The 20039-nt window shown below is 41.1% G+C and overlaps 3 protein-coding genes across 3 annotated transcripts in view; all 3 read right to left on the bottom strand.

Annotated features, from left to right (window-relative positions):
- Positions 1-3350, bottom strand: part of kmt2ba (lysine (K)-specific methyltransferase 2Ba) — a 35521-nt gene extending 32171 nt beyond the window's left edge. Inside the window, exon 1 of the mRNA XM_034210479.1 lies at positions 2939-3350. Coding sequence (XP_034066370.1) covers positions 2939-3238 — 300 coding nt within the window. The 5' untranslated portion in view covers positions 3239-3350. The remainder of the gene's footprint in view (positions 1-2938) is intronic.
- A 3280-nt stretch (positions 3351-6630) lies between these two features.
- Positions 6631-9447, bottom strand: LOC117542562 (zinc finger protein 595-like). The gene is made up of 5 exons (XM_034210298.1): positions 9400-9447; positions 8812-8943; positions 8618-8733; positions 7923-8066; positions 6631-7823 (listed from the first exon to the last, which is right to left on the bottom strand). The coding sequence occupies exons 2-5, from the start codon at positions 8909-8911 to the stop codon at positions 7095-7097; spliced, it is 1089 nt and encodes a 362-aa protein (XP_034066189.1). The 5' UTR covers positions 8912-8943; positions 9400-9447; the 3' UTR covers positions 6631-7094.
- Positions 9448-11102: 1655 nt separating this feature from the next.
- On the bottom strand, positions 11103-19421 carry ndufv1 (NADH:ubiquinone oxidoreductase core subunit V1). Its single transcript, XM_034210261.1, has 11 exons — positions 19291-19421; positions 18015-18124; positions 17845-17927; positions 17527-17697; positions 16991-17174; positions 16647-16836; positions 14814-15026; positions 12741-12907; positions 12572-12653; positions 11762-11907; positions 11103-11372 (listed from the first exon to the last, which is right to left on the bottom strand). The coding sequence occupies exons 2-11, from the start codon at positions 18117-18119 to the stop codon at positions 11283-11285; spliced, it is 1431 nt and encodes a 476-aa protein (XP_034066152.1). The 5' UTR covers positions 18120-18124; positions 19291-19421; the 3' UTR covers positions 11103-11282.
- Positions 19422-20039: the final 618 nt, after the last annotated feature.

Raw genomic sequence — 20039 nt, forward strand, 5'->3', positions numbered from 1 at the left:
CTTTTTGATGTCTATAGACGCCGGGATCCGGAGTCATGGATGATCCTGCGCTCCTCTGTCCTGGATCGTGAGCCCTGGATCTTGAGTCGTGGCTGTGGTCCTGGATCATAGGTCCTGGATGGATATCCTCGTGGATTCATCTTCCTATTATACACACATGCATTTCCAAACATTTGGACTACCTATGTTGCAAATGTATTATCTTTTCAATTTACACACGGCATCTATTGCACGTCTGTCCGTCCTGGGAGAGGGATCCCTCCTCTGTTGCTCTCCCTGAGGTTTCTCCCATTTTTCCCTTTAAACTGTGGGGTTTCTTTGGAAGTTTTTCCTTGTACGATGTGAGGGTCTAAGGACAGAGGGTGTCATATTGTCATACTGATATTTTGTACAAACTGTAAAGTCCACTGAGACAAATGTAACATTTGTGATATTGGGCTATATAAATAAACATTGATTGATTGAAGGGAAAACAGGTTCAAACAGCTTCGCTATATATATATATATATGTGTGTGTGTGTGTGTGTTTTTCTCTGACTGGCTGTCCTGGTATTGTATCCGGGTCAGATCTGACCCAAACCTCTTATGAAGGACATAAATGCGGGTGGGCATTTTTTCACAAGTGGAAAAAGATAAAAAACAATTCCACATGTCCTTCACAATAAATAAGCCCCGGCCATTGAGTTTCAAGTAAAACGAAAATATCCTTATATTTTTTTGTATTCATTGAAAATGGAAATCGGGTCAATTTGACCCGAACACCACACAAGGGTTAAGAAATAACTCAGCCGATTCTCTGCATGTGCATGATTGATAATGGTAGTTATACACAGTGTTACACTCAAGCTACATTCGAATAAAAAGCAGGCTTTTCTAACCATTTCTCCCCTAAAAGAGATTTTGATCAAGCAGAATACTGGGTAATACACAATCATCTATATCCCCACAAATATTTAAGTAGATCGTTGGAACAGTCAGCGTGCAGCAACCTTCACATTCACGCCTCTACCTGAGATGCAAAGATTAGATACTACAGCAGATCAAAATCATGCTTTGACCCGATTCCATATCACTCACATCCATCTTCCTGTGCAATATAATAACATCTCCATAGATCTGTCAGATATGAAATCTTCCCACTGATATATATTCCAAACCCCTGAGGAGCACATGAGTGTGGGGCACTAGGTGACGTGTGGTTCTCCAGTTGAACAGCACCCACAAGCTTAAGCACGGGCCATGTGACTGTTACAGTCCACTCTAAAGGGATTGCATCAGTGAAGTCCGACTGATGTCAGACACTAAAGCCCCTGCTCTGGATTAAATAATATGATTAGATACAAATTTGGCATGATACCATAATCAACCCGGATCCTGTCTGGACGGAGCTACAAGGAGACCACCCTTGATGTGAATGACATTTAAGACACTTGCTTCTGTAAACAAACACAGATAATATAAATACTGGGTGTATTCCTCTTTTGTTTGTCGTAAAATATTGAGTTTCATTATGAATGAATCCAGGTCTTACTAAGGATCCATTGTATACAACAAACACTTTTTATTGGGTGATAATGGTAAATGTACATGTGTTTGTATTATTTAGTGGGTGGCGGCAAGCACCTGTAACATTTGTTTTGTGATCCGCCATTACACGCAGAACAACAAGAGCAGCACACCGACAAGAAAGCTGAATGTGTTGTCAAAGGTGGGGACGTTTTTCACCGTTCCACAAATAACTACAACAAAAATATTCACATGAAAAAGAAATAGATTCCTGACAGGAATTGCTTTTGCATTTGTTATCTAAATAAGGCCAGAGTGCATAAAAAGCATTAAAAGACTGATTAAGCTTGTTTATTTATAAAGTGAGCCTAAACCCTGAATGTCCACAAAGCCTAAATATGATTAATAATCAAATGGAAAAACTAAATAAATCTCTCCCAACACGATTTCTACCTCAGTGCTACTGACCCCTCTCATCCATGTCAATCAGCCAGACTTGATTTTAGCAGATGGCACTTTGCATTAACTCCTCATTTGTGACAAAGCCTGTGCAAGCAACATGATTTCTTGTAGCTTGCAGACCATCAACTAAAACTCCTGCTATTTTAAATAAAGTGATCTTATAAAGAGAAGAAGTTTGATTATTCTTTAACTTTACCTCAAAAAAACATCAATTATCAAAAGGGAGAGTCATGATGGGCTTGATAAATGTTTATAAACAAAGGGCTGTGCAGAATTAAGTTTAAGAAAGGTTTAAGATTGTTTAGTGTGGTCCAATGTTTTTTAATGATTAAAATCTAGGTGATTTTTCTTTTTGCGTCCCCTTTGCATCACTTTCAAAACACCGAGCAGTCAGCTGACAGCTACAACGTGGAGAGTGTGAACCCAGATCAAGCAGCTGCAACGTTAAATACGACAAGATAAGCCGCCTGTGTATGTCAGCACAGAGTGGGAAATTCAACTCAACAAAGCGCGTCAGGGGATGAATACAAAGACATTTAGTGGTTTCAACAACAACACTCATTCACGATTGTCATCATACCGCCAAAGTTTCCGCCTAATGCTCTTATCATGCAAACAAACTCAGCTGGACTGACGCTGGTATCTGTGTATGTATGGCTGTTGCAACTTACAGCAATGATATCACAATTTATTTATGTCAAAAGACATAATTCATATTTTGTACAATATAATTATAATATACTCAACCAATCTTAAGCATACCCTGCAGGCAGACGGCTAGCATAATGCCTATTTTGGGTTACTGTTTGCTATCCAAGATACGGCTAACTAGCTCTACGTTAGCCTAAATACTTTTTGTAAGTAACAAATAATTTAATTCTAATATCGTTATTTGAACAAACTGGCTTTATGCGCCCCGTTAAACCCTTTGTTACACATCTAGCTGACGGGCTACAGTTAGCTTATTCACCTCCTCTTCACTGGACATGAAGCCCGCATCTCGCTGCCTGCTGTGCTTCTCCCACAACCCGAGCAGGCGCAGCAGGGCCGGGTCCTCGCTCAACGCCAGGCCGATGTTTACGGGCCTCGGCCCTTCGGAAGCCAGATCCCCGTCGTCCGAGCCCAACCTTCCGCATTTGATACGTTTCTCCGAGCGCAGCCTGCTGCGAACCGTGCACGGCCGACCCGGGAAGCGAGCCCGAGCCGGCGCTTGGATGCTCAAGCCCGCCACGGTAGCGGGAGGGGATAATCCGCCTCCCGATGCCGCCATTATTTACTACAACAACACGGAGCAGGCAGCGGCTGACAGCAGCAATCTGAGGATCTGAGAGGCAAGATGGTCTGCGCGAGCAAAGGCGCGAGATAGAAAGGAAACACAGGTGCATCATGGGAAAACGAACTTCGCCGGCCCAGAGCGACCCCTGCTCGACACACTGCGAGACTTCGCTTGTGCAGATCAGTTTTTATTTAATTAAGGGTATTTATGGGCTTAGATTTGTCTCATAAATATTTGTGTGAACATACAAATAATTTGTGTGTAAATATGTGATTTGTAAATGAAAAACACTATCCACAAATGCATTTAAAAGATTTGCAAACTCACAAATAAATGTGCAAATGTAAAACGGACCTGCAAATGCGCAAAAATATGTTCACAAATAAAAAAAAGATCTGTGAATACTATAATTAATTTACAAATAAACAAAAGGAATTTGTGAATATCTCTTTAACATCGACAACTTTCGATCAGGCAATTGTGAATCTATTTAGTATTTGTCAACCAAAAATGCGCTTGTGGATCTCAAATCTCTGCTTGTGGGTCGTCTTTGTACACACACAGAAGGCTTCTCAATTCTCTAATTTCCCCTCCTCGACTCCTCGGTCCTCCGGTAGTGACCCGGAAATGGATTTCAGCGTGCCATGTTGAAGGACATCTAATTTCTCTAAATGCACATCGAGGACCGAGCATCGAGCATCGAGGAGGCTCTCTGGAGGATATAATCGAGGATACACTGGGGGTGTTTCTCAATGTCGAGGAAGGCTGCTCCAGAGCCACTATTTCCATAGAAGCCTGCCTGCATGCGCCAGTCTCAGGATACCTCCACCCTGAGGACACCTCCACTCTCAGGACAGGAAGTGCATGCACGCTAAGAATTACAAAATAAAATCGCCACTATCAGTATAGCGCCACTTTCCGAACAGGAAATGCCCGCAAATACAAAATAAAATCGTACTGACACTTATTATATACATATGTATAAATATGGTGGCCCTGAAGTGCAAGACACCACAGCATTTCACAAAACACTACATAATTTCACAAAACACAACAGCATTTCACAAAACACTACAGCATTTCACAAAACACTACAGCATTTCACAAAACACTACAGCATTTCAGAAAACACTACAGCATTTCAGAAAACACTACAGCATTTCAGAAAACACTACAGCATTTCAGAAAACGCCGCAGCATTTCATGGTGTTTTGTGAAATGCTGTTGTGTTTGTGAAATGCTGTTGTGTTTCTGAAATGTTGTTGTGGTTCTGAAATGCTGTTGTGGTTATGAAATGCTGTTGTGGTTATGAAATGCTGTTGTGTTTTCTGAAATGCTGTTGTGTTTTCTGAAATGCTGTTGTGGTTCTGAAATGCTGTTGTGTTTCTGAAATGCTGTTGTGGTTCTGAAATGCTGTTGTGTTTCTGAAATGCTGTTGTGTTTCTGAAATGCTGTTGTGTTTCTGAAATGCTGTTGTGTTTCTGAAATGCTGTTGTGTTTCTGAAATGCTGTTGTGGTTCTGAAATGCTGTTGTGTTTCTGAAATGCTGTTGTGTTTCTGAAATGCTGTTGTGTTTCTGAAATGCTGTTGTGTTTCTGAAATGCTGTTGTGTTTCTGAAATGCTGTTGTGTTTGTGAAATGCTGTGGTGTCTTGCACTTCACTTGCATGCTCCAAATGGCCCAAAACTTCACAGGTTTGGTAACGATGCAGCCATCAACGCATCTAAGCGTATTATGGGATGTCATCAAATGCCGTTGGCATGGCGACAGATCATTCGCCATCAAGTTTGTTCAAAAGTTTGCAGTTCAAATATTCTGCTGCTTTTCCAAGCCTTTTTAGTTTATTTTATTTTCTCATCACACATTCAAGCCCCCAGTGTTCATGTATCATTTCAATCTAAATGATTCACTTTCTTCTTACACATTACATTTCAGCATAGCAGTTTAGCGTCAGCTTTTCAGCATAAAGCATTCCCACTATCAATTTCTTCAGGAATTGCATTCTCTAGTTGATCTTGTTATCCCCCTGGTGAATTTGGTGCAGGTTGGAGCTGTCCAATAGTCCTCTTGCTGGAGAACGCAGGTGTCTCCATAAAGACTCAGCTTCCGCAGGTTTCTGGAGAAAGATAAAAAGCCAATGTTAGAAATTTAGGAAAAAAAGGTTTTAATAATAGATGCACATATGCTTATATCATGGCAACATGTTGATGTTTAGAGCGACTTGCTCTCCTTTTAGCTGACAGACTGGTAACCAATCAGACCGTGTAAGCAATAATACATTACAAACAGATGGGTTGATTTAACTCAGTATTATGCCTTATACATCAACAGGTAAGCAAGTGATATTCTTACCAAATAACAGTGTGCAGTGATAGTCATTACTGAGACCCCTGAACTAAAGAAAAACAATGATACTCAAAAGAGACTCAAAGTATAAGCTACTATGTTGTAGCTGTGGGAAGCGAACACTTTAAAATTCACCCACTTTCACCGAACGCGTGCACGCATGCGCGCGTCACGAGTGCGCTCCAGTTGGCTTTCAAACACAAAGCAACACACCTAAGTATTCACATTATTTACTTAACCATGGACAACATTTCTGTTCTACTTTGGCTACGATAATACACTGGACTGGACATACACACCTTTTTACTTTTGCCTGTTTTTTGTTGAATTGCATCTCTCTATGGTTGCTCCGGCTATGTATTTTGTGTTATTTTGCCCTACAAATCGTTTTATAGTTGTGTTTGTATTTGTGGTAATTATTTGAGTGTTTTTGGTGAACTCGCAACTCAGTCCGGTGATCACAGTGTCTTTCAATTATACTTTTGATGTTGGAATCAAACTTTGAAGAATATGATGTTGCATATTTTGTACCCACCTATAGTTTGACTTATATGAAAGAACAACCATAAAGTCCTGAGTGCAAAAACAAATGAGTGTTAAGTGCAAAATGTTATTAAATACAAATTAAGCAGAATGTCGCCAAACTGCTCGTGCTGTGGTACAAAATATGACTGTTTTCTGAACGCTTCCAACATTTTTAGCTCACTTTCAACTGTCTCTCGACTCAGTCCACCACTGGCTGGCTGCATAGGTAAAGTCTTAAAAGATTGCACGTACTCAGGGGCGCCGCCAGGGATTTTGGCCCCATGAAAAGATATCACATGGGTTACTTAAAAATGTTTTTCTTAATGTTCTAAAATTGTTTGGGCCCCTGTCAGTCACGGGCCCTTAGAATCGTCCTAACTTTTCACCCCCTTACGGCGTCCCTGCACGTACTATACTTTAAATGTTGCCTTTTATTGTCCCTCTCTCTCGCTCATACATACACACACACACACACACACACACACACAGAAACAGTGACCAAACAGAAACAAAACTATTGTATAATGCAACAATTATTTACTTTTGGAAAGAGAAAAGACTTGCAGATTACATTATTGAAGTCCCTTAGTACAGAAATGTATACAGTGCCCATTTATCGGATTGTGTGATGTTTAGGATTTACATTCTCTGTGTAATTGTCACCTTTATGTGAACATACTGAAAATAGTCAATTTAAATAAAAAAACATTCCAAACTTGAGGGAAAATGTACTAGTTGGTCTACATGAATACAAAAAAAACATTTCAGTTACAATAGACAGCAAAAGGAGCCTTGTTACACAAGCTTGTATTGGACATAAATCATATGTATAGATCAGAGGAGCATTTTACTCACAAGTGCAGGATGTTTTTCTAAAAGCACTTGAAAAACAGCATTGCAGAAACAATCTCCATAAATGATGTGTTGCATAACTGCTTCAAAAACTCTCACCCTTAAACATTAACATACAAATGTTCTACTAAATAGGATGCAGTACACCCTGAATGATGTTGTTTGCCAAATAATATCTTTGTTCTGCTGCCTCCTCTCCTTCAGTGTGGGTGTCCTGGTGGGTCGTCAGGGTGCTCTCTTGTGCAAAGCTCTCTCCACAGGTGGGGCAGGTGTACCCAGGGTGGTGATCCCTGGCCATGTGAGCTTTTAGCTGCTCGGGCCAAGCGTAGCTCTCTTCACACTCTGAGCATGTGTGAGCATTACCAGAGGGAGGCCCATGTGCTTCACTTTTGTGCGCCCGCAGGGCTGCAACAGAAGGGAAAATTAGGTCACAATTTGCCTCGGAACAAGGAATCTTGAGCCCCGGTTGCAGCGTAGAGGGGCAATCCTCTGTTGAAGAGTCATTGTCTTCTTTGCATTCCCCTGCTTCCTCTTCTTGTTTGATCTTCTTGCTCTCAACCATCTCTCCTTGAGTAGCGTTCTTGGGTTTTCGACCACGTTTTTTGGCTTGCGGCTTCACGTCACAATTGATATCATTGGCAAATCTCTCTTGATGCTCCAGGAGCTCTTCCTCTGTCAGGAAACCACTACTACATTTGCAGCATTGATAGGTGTGGATTTCATCAGCCACCGTGGGGTTCTGAGGGTGCACTGCCAGGCGATGGTTGCGAAGGCGTGAAGGGCTGGGGAACAAGGCGCCACAGTCTCGGCAGGGACAGCGTCGTTCGATGCAGTCATGTCGTCTGTGTTTGTTCAGCTGTAACACATTAACCATTCGTCATACACAATCAACAACTATTTTATCAGTTCCCAAGCACAAGAAAATTGGTTAACATGTGGCCAGCTGCATCCTCACCTCAGTGAAGGTAAAGAAGTTCTTCTGGCAGTATGCACAAAGGAAGGGTTTCTCCTCTGTGCTGTGGGTGGCCTGGTGTTGGCTGAGCTCCTCAGAGAAGGGGAAGCTCTTGTCACACTTATAGCAAGTAAAGACTGTATCGGTCTGCAAAATGATGAGAAGAAAATGTGTTACAAAGGTGTAATCAATCACAAATCAAAGCTTGATTCAGCAGTTTTATAAAAAATTTAAAAAAAATGGGCTAATCATGTGCCAGGGGGTAAGATCATGTCTCATAGTAATTTGTTGTATAAGGAATAGTATTCAAAATAATATAATATAACACTGCAGCAATGTTAGCTTTTGATATGCTATCATTCCTTTCATTCCTCCATCATTACAACTATTTCTTGTTTTCTTTAATCATTTTTCAAAAAGCCAGTATAAAAGAGTGTTCAAAGAACATCATGAAGTCATATATCAGTGCAAAGCTTAGACTGTAATAAATCCAGCAGTAATGTAACTGTGGACATGATTTGAACTTTGACCTCTGACGCTGCAAAAGAAGCACATGTGCTGCACATATTATTATCATTTATTAATTGTATAATTGTGTGCAAATGTTCAGAATGTTGCATTGGAAAGTTGCATTTTCAGTTGTTCTCATATTCAACGGAAGAGAAGATAATGGACATGTTTCTCAGTCTTTTCCCTACCTGCTGCAGGTGCTGCTTGTACTGGTCCCGATGACTCTTCCTCATGTGTCTCTCCTTTGCTTTGGAATTAGTGAAGGTGATGAAGCACTGAAAACACTGTAGACTCTCATGCTGATCTGTATCCCAACGAAATGAATTAGGTTAACAGGCAGCCTCTCATCGAGTATGAACTGTGCAATTAAATGTTATCTTACAGGACTGCAAAGGGGCGACCACGGGATCAGACTTGATCTCCGCTGAGGTGGATCTATTGTCACTCCCAACAGCGACTTGCTCTATCTTCAACATTGCCATGCTTCTTTCAGACACAACTCTGTCAGATGTAGCTGTAACATAGGAACACACAGCAGAGGTTTACACAACAAACATGCATTCTTCATGTAACATAACAGCAAACGACTGCAGTGAGGCTAGCGTGGAGATAACCCGCGTTGAGGTATCATCGGAATGCTTCACATTGTTATTTAATTACTGGAGAGTGGGAACATTTCTACATTTGAAATATGTTGTAAAATAGTTACAAATCTAATGAGGAGCTGCTTTTTCGTGGTATACAATAAAGACGAAACAAATAGCTAACAGTGGCTATTGACAGGAGGACAGAGGCAGGGTTACTGATACCACTGAAAACGAGACGGTTGTGCTAATATATTTTCAATAGTGCCGCCATGTGCATACTTTCGCGTGTAAATTACCATTTGAAAGCTGCAGAACTATGATAAATTGTGTATAATTTTGAAATAAGTCTTTGTAAACAATTCAAAAAGGCATCCATTTCTTACCGCAAGATACATCCACCAAGATGAAGCAGCAGTGAGTGTTTTGCCCCAGTCACGTGAGGTGGATATGGCTGCCGAGCTCGGAGCTATCGCGAGATTTTCAAATTGTAGTTTTATGCTTGTGGAGTGTCTTTTAATCGAGTTACAGTATTTTATACATTAAGATCAGATAAGAAGTACTTTATTGATCCCAATTTGGGAAATTGTTGTGTTGCAGCAGCATAAAAAGACATGGCATTGTACAATACAAATTAAAAGACTAGAAATAAACAAGAAAGTAGAAAATATACATGTTGAATTACAAAATGTACAGTAATATAAAGCAAGTTATTATATATAGGCTACATGTATGTGAGGCATGGAATATTAAATATTAAATTGAACATGTACAGTGTGATGTTAAGTCCAAGAGAAATATGGAGCAGAGAGTTTTCTGCCAGCCAGAGGTGATTTGTTATATCGAGTTATTGCAGTGGGCAGGAATGTTTTCCTGTATCGGTCCTTTTGACAGCGGAGCTGCAGCAGTCTGTTGGAGAAGGAGCTCCTGTCTGTCCAGCTGCAGGTGGAGAGGATGGGTGGGGTTATCTATGATGGACAACAGCCTGTTCAGTGTCCACCACAGCTTCAAAGGGGTCCAGCTTGATGCCGATGACAGACCCAGCTTTCCTGATCAGTTTATTGATTCTGCTGGTGTCACCAGCTCTGAGGCTGCCCCCCCCCCCCCCAGCAGACCGCAGCAAAGAAGAGTGCACTGGCAACAACAGACTGGTAGAAGATCTCGAACATCTTGCTGCACACGTTGAAGGATCTCAGCTTCCTCAGAAAATAGTCTGCTCATCCCCTTCTTGTACACAGCGTCAGTGTTGATCCTCCAGTTCAGTCCTCCGTCTAAGTGCACCCCCAGGTACTTGAAATTCTCCACAACAGCCACATCCTCTTCCAGAATGCACAGGGGCAGTGGAGACGTCCTCTTCCTCCTGAAGTCAATGACCATCTCTCTGGTCTTGGCCACATTCAGAAGCAGATGATTTATTCCAGTCCACTCCACAAAATCACCCACCAGCGCTCTGTACTCCTCCTCCCGTCCATCCCTTATACACCCTACCCCTTATACACCCTACCACTGCAGAGTCATCTGAAAACGTCTGCAGATGGCATGACTCAGAGTTGTATTGAAAGTCTGTGGTGTATCAGGTGAACAGGAAAAGAGAGGATTACTGTTTTTCAGGACGCATACATTGTCTTCAATTCTACTTAAATTCAGACATTCAGTTGTATTTAATAGTAAAAAGAGACCCAGAAAAACACTTAATCTCTACACATAGGTCCATGTCAGTATCTTCCTTCTTTCATTCCATCTAATTTTCGTTTTTAAAATGGTCATCACTTTAAAAAAAACAAGCAAAAAAAGTTTCAAGACATGTTTATAAGTGTTTACCACTGGTTGTGTTGAACATCTGTTAATACATATTAAGTGTGTGCTGTTCTGTTCATTTGTAAACATTGAAAACAAGCAAAAAGGGAGCTAGGGAGTAAAAAAACATTTATATTACAACTCTGGTGTTTCAGTTTTTGGTGGGAATAATTATAAACAAAACTGTTTTCTGAAATTACTTGAGTGAAGCAGGTTTCTAATTTCCACAATATTATAAAAGTAAAAAATAATTTTAATAGCCTAAAAATTACAAAGACACAACAAAGTCTAGTTTAAGGTTCATAGAATTTTATTGGTATTTTCACCACACAAGGCAGACACATCAATGCAAAATGTGATGATGAGGTGATAAGACGGCACATTATCGCTTTAAATAGTTTGTGAATTACAGAAGCACAGGGTTAAGGGCAAAATAGGCAGAAGAATGAGTTCAAGGAGTTATAGGAGCCATTTAAGCTCTGGCCTGCTGCTGCTGCTGCTGCTGCTGCTGGTGTTCAGCAATTCGGCTTTCCATCACAGGCCTGAAGTGCCTGATCAATCCCTGAGAACAAGGTAAAGAGCAACAAAGGAAGATAGTAAATGAATAAAGAAGAACAGCTCTACAACAAACACGTCAGAGTTTATTTACAAAAAACTGTGCGAGTCTTAATTCCTAAGTGTTAAAAGTTTAATGTTCAGCTTAAAAATAAAAGACACATGACAGAGGCACTCCTGTTTACATATATATTGACATATTCAGTTTTTGTTAATTCAATAGTAATTTTGTCTGCTGCCAATAGGGATGATTTTCAATGTAATACAATTCAATTTAATAACACCAAATACTGCAGCCTGCAAAAGGTCAACCTATTAATGTCCCAAGAGTCCCCCATTGAATCCATCAATGATCGTCTTAGCATGCCAATGCATTATGACAGTAAATGTGTTTACCTGCACTGGCCAAGCCGCACCATCTCCCAGGGCACAGATAGTGTGTCCCTCAATCTGCTTACTGAGCTCCCAAATCATGTCGATCTCTGCTGGCCGTGCATTACCACTCACAAAACGCCACATCATGTTATTCATCCAGTCCACTCCTATAGATACACACGAAAGAGACATTTAGAAGTTTGTTGATGGTATTAAAAGACATTGGTGACAACTAATGTGTGTCATTTCAAAGTGGTAGTTCAGATTTTCTTAATAAGGGTTGTTGTGAATGGAAGTGTGCATGGCCTCAGTTTGGAGAAACAGACGGGATTATGGGCACAGAAGCTAATCAATGTACTGTACTTCTGTGGAAAGGTAGTAGTTAAATGTATTTTAACCACCTAAAAACATTTTTATTTATTTATTCATAGATCACAGAAGTTACTGTGCTACCACTGCCTCAATCTGTTAGTTTGTTTGTGTTACTCTATGACGATAGCGATTCAAGTGCTAGATCAGATCCATCATAGGCACAAAATAACACCAACAAATCAGATAGACGCAGTGGAAGTTCAGAACATCCTGTTTTCTGCAATGGAAAGTTAGTTTAAAAAAAAAAAAGGAGTCTGATGGGTTTGGAAAACATAGACAACAGCGTCAGTTCCCCGTCGGAAAAGCACCATCCAGCAGCAAGGTAAAGCAGTGAAAATATTAAACATACCCTTGAACAGATAATAATTTAGGTCGATGGGACTTGCTTTTAGTTGGTTGCGTATGGATAAGTGCCACATACAGCCATACTTCGAAAATCTGAACTGGCACAGCACTTACCTTCTCTGCAGGGCGTGCACTGGCCACAGCTCTCATGCTTGTAGAACTCAATCAGGCGGGCGATAGCTCTAATGATGTCAGTCTGGAAAAAACAAAGCACCCAATGTAAGAGATGTTTGATGATTTCTTTATGCATGATGTATTATGTAGCGGAATTGAAAAAACGTACAGATTTGTCCATAACGATGATTGCAGCGGTGCCCAGGCCAGTCTGAGCCTGGAGGAGACCGTCAAAGTCCATCAGCACCTCTGCACAGACGTCCTTGGGAATAAGGGGGGTGGAGGAGCCACCGGGGATAACAGCCAGCAGGTTGTCCCAACCTCCACGCACACCACCTACCAGACGGATGGTCGTGTGTTTACTTTAAGTCATCTTAATCATTTTGTAGTAGGACCCCATCAATGCAGATAAACAAATGATGCATTTAAGTTTAACTTTCACATTTTTACAACCAAAATCTAACTTGTGTCATTAAAGAGATCTCAATAATATGAGTCAAGTAGGATCATTGATACATTTTGTGTCATATTTACCGTTAAACACTCCACCATCATTCCAGTCCCCAAAAAGACAAAAATCACCAGCCTCAACGATTACCACCCAGTAGCTCACCTCCATCATAATGAAGTGCTTTGAGCGGTTAGTCAAATCATTCATCACCTCCTCCCTCCCTTCCTGACTCTCTGGACCCCCTGCAGTTTGCCTACAGCGCAAACAGATCCACAGACGACGCCATAGCCCTCACCATCCACACTTCCCTCTCACACCTGGACCAGAGGAACACATATGTGAGAATGCTGTTCATTGACTACAGCTCAGCCTTCAATACCATTGTGCCCTCCAAGCTGGCCATCAAGCTCAGAGACCTCGGGCTCAACAGCGCCCTCTGTAACTGGATCCTGAACTTCCTGACGGGCAGACCCCAGGCAGTGCGGGTGGGAAACATCACATCCTCCACCCTGATCCTCAACACCGGTGCCCCTCAAGGCTGCGTGCTCAGCCCTCTCCTCTACTCCCTGCTCACGACTGCGTGGCCTGGCCACACACAGCTCGAACACCATCGTGAAGTTTGCTGACGACACGACCGCCGTCGGCCAGATCACAGACGGCGTACAGAGAGGAGGTCGGAAACCTGACATCTTGGTGCCAGGATAACAACCTCAGCAAAACAAAGGAGCTGATTGTGGATTACAGGAAGCAGCAGAGAGAGGCACACGCCCCCATCGCCATCAATGGGACTACGGTGGAGAGAGTCAGCAGCTTCAGGCTCCTTGGGGTCCACATCACTGAGGACCTGACATGGACTCTTCACACCACCACCATCCCCAAAACAGCTCGACAGCGGATTCAACATGGACTCCAGGATACTCTGCAACTTCTACAGGTGCACCATAGAGAGCATCCTGACCTTCTACAGGTGCACCATAGAGAGCATCCTGACCTTCTTCTACAGATGCACCATAGAGAGCATCCTGACCTTCTTCTACAGGTGCACCATAGAGAGCATCCTGACCTTCTACAGGTGCACCATAGAGAGCATCCTGACCTTCTTCTACAGGTGCACCATAGAGAGCATCCTGACCTTCTACAGGTGCACCATAGAGAGCATCCTGACCTTCTTCTACAGGTGCACCATAGAGAGCATCCTGACCTACAGGTGCACCATAGAGAGTATCCTGACTTGCTGCATCACGGCCTGGTACGGCAGCTGCACCGCCCTCAACCGTAAGGCTTTACAGAGGGTGGTGAAAACTGCACAGAACATCACCAGGACGGAGCTGCCATCCATGGAGGACCTTTACTCCCAGCGGCTCAGGAAGAAAGCCCTCAGGATTATAAAAGACCCCCATCACCCCAGCCACAAACTGTTCAGTCTGCTGCCGTCTGGCAGGCGCGACCGCAGCATCTGGACTAAAACCACCAGACTCAGAGACAGTTTCATCCCACAGGCAATAAGACTGTTAAACAACTGAACTGTTGAAACAACATCCATAACATTCATCTGCTACTTAGTAATTAGTTATCTATTTATCTAATATATCATTCCAATAACTTGCATATAGACTCTTATTGCACTTTTTTAAACTATTTTTCTTTTTGTATTTACTATTTACTTGCACTATATTTTTCTGTTTATCTGTGTTATTGTGTTGCACTGTTGGAGAAGCCTTTGACCTAAGATTTTCATCGGCATAACTACACTGTAGCTATGTTCGTGTGACAAAATAAAGACCCTTGTACCTGCGTGCCTCTCGATGAGTTCTTTCAGGGGGATAGACATCTCCTCCTCTACGGTGCAGGGGGTGTTAACGTGGCCAGAGATGTTGAAGAGCTTTGTGCCAGAGTTTCTCTCTCTGCCAAAGCCAAGAAACCATGAGCCTCCACGACGACAGATAGTGGGCGCCACGGCAACTGTCTCCACATTGGCAACAGTCGTTGGGCAACCGAACACACCTTTAAGAAAAAGGAGATGTAGATGTTTCACATGCCAGTCGTTCATTTAGCAAAAACAAGACTTTAGTAGTTTTCTGTGATTAGATTAGTTTGTCACAAACTGGAATTTCTTACTTCTTAAGGCACTTTAAAAATATTTATATTATATACAATTATATTTAAATGTAATTATAACAAGGATGTCAAATGACATGACAGGAAAATAGCTTTTATTTGAATGGATTGGGGATCTAGACTTAACAGTGCCAGCAGTGTGTGTGTGTGTGTGTGTGTGTGTGTGTGTGTGTGTGTGTGTGTGTGTGTGTGTGTGTGTGTGTGTGTGTGTGTGTGTGTGTGTGTGTGTGTGTGTGTTAGGGCTGCAACAAACGACTAATTTGATAATCGATTAATGAAACGATTAATCGACTATTCGGACTATTACTGTATGCCTTGCACAATTTCTCAAACGCTCTTATTTAGCCATCAACTTTTAGATTTAGCTTGAGGTTGTTTTAGGCATGTGGAAACTAGCAATGAAGACAAAGATGAATACTTGATTCAAAAATACATATATTATTAAATTAACTAAACACATTTTGAACAAAATTAACATAGCTTTTAATTTAAATAAAATAAATAATATTTCACATCAAAAGAAACAACAGTGTTTTAACAAATCGTATTAAATAATCTGATGACAGAACTGTGAACAGAATAGCTGAAACTTTAACAAAATAAGTAACTCAGTTTCCTCTAATCATTAACCCATGTTTGTATAATGTAGTTAACTCCGGGTGGTGCTGCTAGCATACATAACACCTGACAACACCTGACGTGGAAACGTTGCTCCTGGATGGAGCTACAGAGCTGCTAGAGAGACAGTCGAACCCGGTGCATTCCTCCGTCTGGATGCGGTGCACTTTTGCTAAATGTTTAGACAAATTGCTCGTGCTTACATGCTAAACTCTTATTGCACTTATGGTAACAAGTATTCTCCACATCGAGACGGGTAAAGTTTAACCACACCTCGGAGCGCGTTCTCTCCGCCATCTCCGCAGTGTGCTCCGCTGCATGTAGCAGCTGCGTGTGTGTAAACTGCCCCGCCCCCTCGCACACAGACGGGGGAGAGAGATCTCGTCTGATCGAAAATACATCAGACGCATTTGTTTGTCTTTTTGCATATTAGAAACGAGTTGGCGACACTAAGACTGCGAGATAATGTTTTTGTAGCAATAATACATGACATATATTTTTTAAATGTCTCCAGTACCGATAAAAAGACCAATAACGTTGGAGTTTAACGGCGTGTAAAACACATGTGATGACGTCACCAACGAATCGACGACAGAATTAGTTGGCAACTAATTTGGTAATCGATTTTAATCGATTAAGTCGATTAGTTGTTGCACCCCTAGTGTGTGTTTGTGTGTGTGTGTGTGTGTGTGTGTGTGTGTGTGTGTTTGTGTGTAGTTTATTTTGGGCTGGCGTGGGTGAAGACGGGTCATACAAAGTCAGCAAGCCAAATGTCTCATTAAAGAGAGGACACGATTCAGGAACTTCTGTCTGTACGGGTCATTTTTTCCTCACGTTTTCGATATTTTATGCAACACCTTTCAAACCTCTCTGTGGCCATGAACTCACCAACATCAGCAGGAAACGGGGGCTTCAGACGGGGCTTTCCCTGCTTCCCCTCAATAGACTCAATGAGAGCGGTCTCCTCTCCACAGATGTACGCTCCAGCACCACGCATCACAAACACATCAAAGTCATAACCGGATTCACAGGCGTTCTTTCCAATTAACCCAGCTGCATAGGCCTCATTAACAGCCACCTAAGAGCACACAATTGAAAATAGAAGAGTTAAAAAGGATGGAATTTTTAAGAAAACATGTACAACTACACCTCAACTGCTTTGGATCAATCTAAATGTATATTTGTACAATGCATTTAAGGTTTATACATCAAGTTAGTCAGTCCATGTCTACCTGCAGGTTAGACGACTCGTTGTAGAACTCTCCTCTGATATAAATATAAGCAGCACGTGCCCCCATGGCCCTCCCAGCCACCAGGCAGCCCTCCACCAGCTTGTGTGGGTCATGACGCATGATCTCCCTGTCCTTACAGGTGCCAGGTTCTCCCTCATCTGCGTTCACCACCAGATACTTTGGCCTAAAGCAAGAAACCAGAACTGGGTTAAATAGAGAAGAGCAAACTTCAATTTGATTGGAAAAGACAAGGTGAGTTATTGATGAGTAAATTCATTAAGAAACTGCAAAATCTGAGATTTTTCTAAATGGCTAGTAAGAGGGAATTGATGAATAATAAACATGCTGCCTTGTTGATTCAAATATCAAGCTAACTGATGTATAGAGATGCTGAAAGAATAAAATCAATCTTCATTGTGCTAGTTGCAAGAGCTGGTAAATGTTTTGATGAATAATCAATTAGATTGAATGTGATAGTAATTGTCAGTTAAATGCAAAAGAAGCAGATGTGTGCATCTGTCTGTCTCCTTCCTGACCTTCCATCGCTGGGCTTGTTCATGAAGCCCCACTTCATGCCGGTAGGGAAACCAGCACCGCCTCTTCCACGCAGGCCAGAAACCTTGACCTCATTGAGGATCCAGTCCACTCCCTTCAGAAGGATCTCCTTAGTTTTGTACCAGTCGCCCCGCTTCAATGCCCCCTTCAACCTGAAACACAAACATAGGTGAGGATTGTGTTCTTTTTACGTAAAAAAGGCATAACTGAAATTCTTCTTTGACTTTTATTGATCAGCACATAATTTTGTATTGTGTAAGATTTTATAGAGCACATAGGAATAAGGTGAGGGATGTTACCTCCAGTCATGGCGACCATAAAGGTTAGTAAAAATTCTGTCTTGATCAGCCAGAGGTCCATATGTTGTTTTCTTAGGAGCAGTCTGGAAAAATAAGACAACACATTATTAATGTTTATATTCAACTGTATTATTATTATTTCCGTTTTTTATTAAGAGCAGTACAGCTACCTGTGCCGTGCTGTTGTATCGAGTGATAGTGGTCACTCCACCTTGACTGACAGCAGCTGGGGCGCGGGTCACCCCACACATCACTGCACGGGACAGGGCCAGCATACTTCCTGCATAAGGAAAAGACAATGAGATGACAAATCAAATATAAGTTTTAGGTTACTTCTGAGAAAATGTTTAAAGTGAAATACATCATTATTTAATGAAAAAGGCTGTAGTTCAAAAAACGTTTTTAATTCTCATATTAAGTATGGTTAAAATATAGAAGTTATTTACTGGTGGCATCAAAACTATAGCATTGATTGATTGATTGAAAAGTGTATTAACAGCTTGTATATTGGGTACAGTACAGTACAGCTCAAAACATACAATTGTTAAGGGGATGCAGACCAGAGAAAGACGTCTTGTTTACATCAGGGTCCCCCATTTCCAATTCATCATAAGCATGGGGTTAAGTTATAGAATTGCACATATTGAACTGCTTTGTTGGTGCTCTGGTTGACGAATCCACTGGTATGCTGGAAAACTAAGGTGGCACTTTCAGCTAACACTCTTTAGGTTTTCTGAGAGGTGTACAGATTACTTTTATATACGAGAAAAGACCAAAATCAACTCAACTTCCAACAATACATATTAATTTAAATACCAGAGTAATGCATTTGAATTTATGTTATAACAACCTTTTGTCATAACTGCTACAACCTATTAAATAGCATCAAAACAAGAGCCAACGAGTGAGCGCAATTTCTGTTTAAGCAGCATTTTGTTTCATCACGATAAAACCAACTAACAATAGATCAACATGTATTTTAATGGCACCCACCAATAGATGCTTGAATTAAACTAAATAGCTTGGATAGAGACCTTGTGAAACTTGTTATGAGATGTTGTTATGTCAGAGGAATGTTAGCTAAGAAAGGTGAATGCGAGTGCTAGTAATGTTATCAATCATATCGCTGTCAACTGTAATATTTCAGATAACTGACTAATTATGGGAAAACCTGAACGTTTTGCTTCGTTCAAGTGTCTTTTTAAAGCCCACACTTACTCCCATGCTGAATACCTACTGCTGTCAGCCTGGCGCTAAGCTAAGTTAGCTAGCGGTTAACCTTGTAATGTCAGAACAAAAACAGCATATCTAGGACGTAGCATTCAGATATCACATTGACACCATGTGAAATAATTCGGTGATAAAAGCTGTAATAAAATCTGCATTTAAATATATTTAATGGTGAAAGATTTTGGTCTAAATTTGCAAATAATCGCTGCTTCTTACCTTCTCTACGTCCCGAGTTTATGAAACACTACCGGAAATCAACGGATATAGAACCGGAAGCTGTCATCAAAACCACTCACAACCACTCTTCTTCTTCTCTTTTTAAATTGCGGATCGCAAACAGCTTTTAGTTGCATACCGCCACCTACTGTACATGAGTGTGTATCACAGTCTATGGTGTATCATCATGTCATTCCATCTCTCAACTCATGGACGTATATATCCATGATCTAAACAAAAAATAAAGTAAAATAAAAATAAATAAAACAAAACAAAAATCCATGATCTATTCTAACCTAATGTTAGATTAGTTTACCCACCTCAGTTTCACTCAGAAAGGTAAACAGTGCCAGAATACCAAACACATTCCACTCCCTCTCTGCCTCTATAACTTTATCCATTAGTTTTTCTCTTTCAGCTTTATAGATGTCACAATGTAATACGATTATGTTTCTTTAACTCCACAGTTCCTACACTTGTCACTGTTACTTTTCCCCATGACATACAGCGTACTATTCAATGCTGTGTGATTCAGTCTGAGTCTCTATCATGATTTCCCCCCTTCTGTTTCTTTCTTTATAAATATTAATTATGATTGTCTTTTGTACTTTATGATACTCTTTGCCTTTCTTTCTCCCACCTTTTCTGCCAGATCTCCATCCCTTTTTTCTTAATAACTGCTTTTCCTTCTCCTTTTCCAAGTTGAACTGGTAATGTTATTTCCTTTTGCAATGCACTTTTTGCTAACT

This window comes from Gymnodraco acuticeps, unplaced genomic scaffold, assembly GCF_902827175.1.
Source record: "Gymnodraco acuticeps unplaced genomic scaffold, fGymAcu1.1, whole genome shotgun sequence".
NCBI classification, from domain to species: Eukaryota; Metazoa; Chordata; class Actinopteri; order Perciformes; family Bathydraconidae; genus Gymnodraco; species Gymnodraco acuticeps.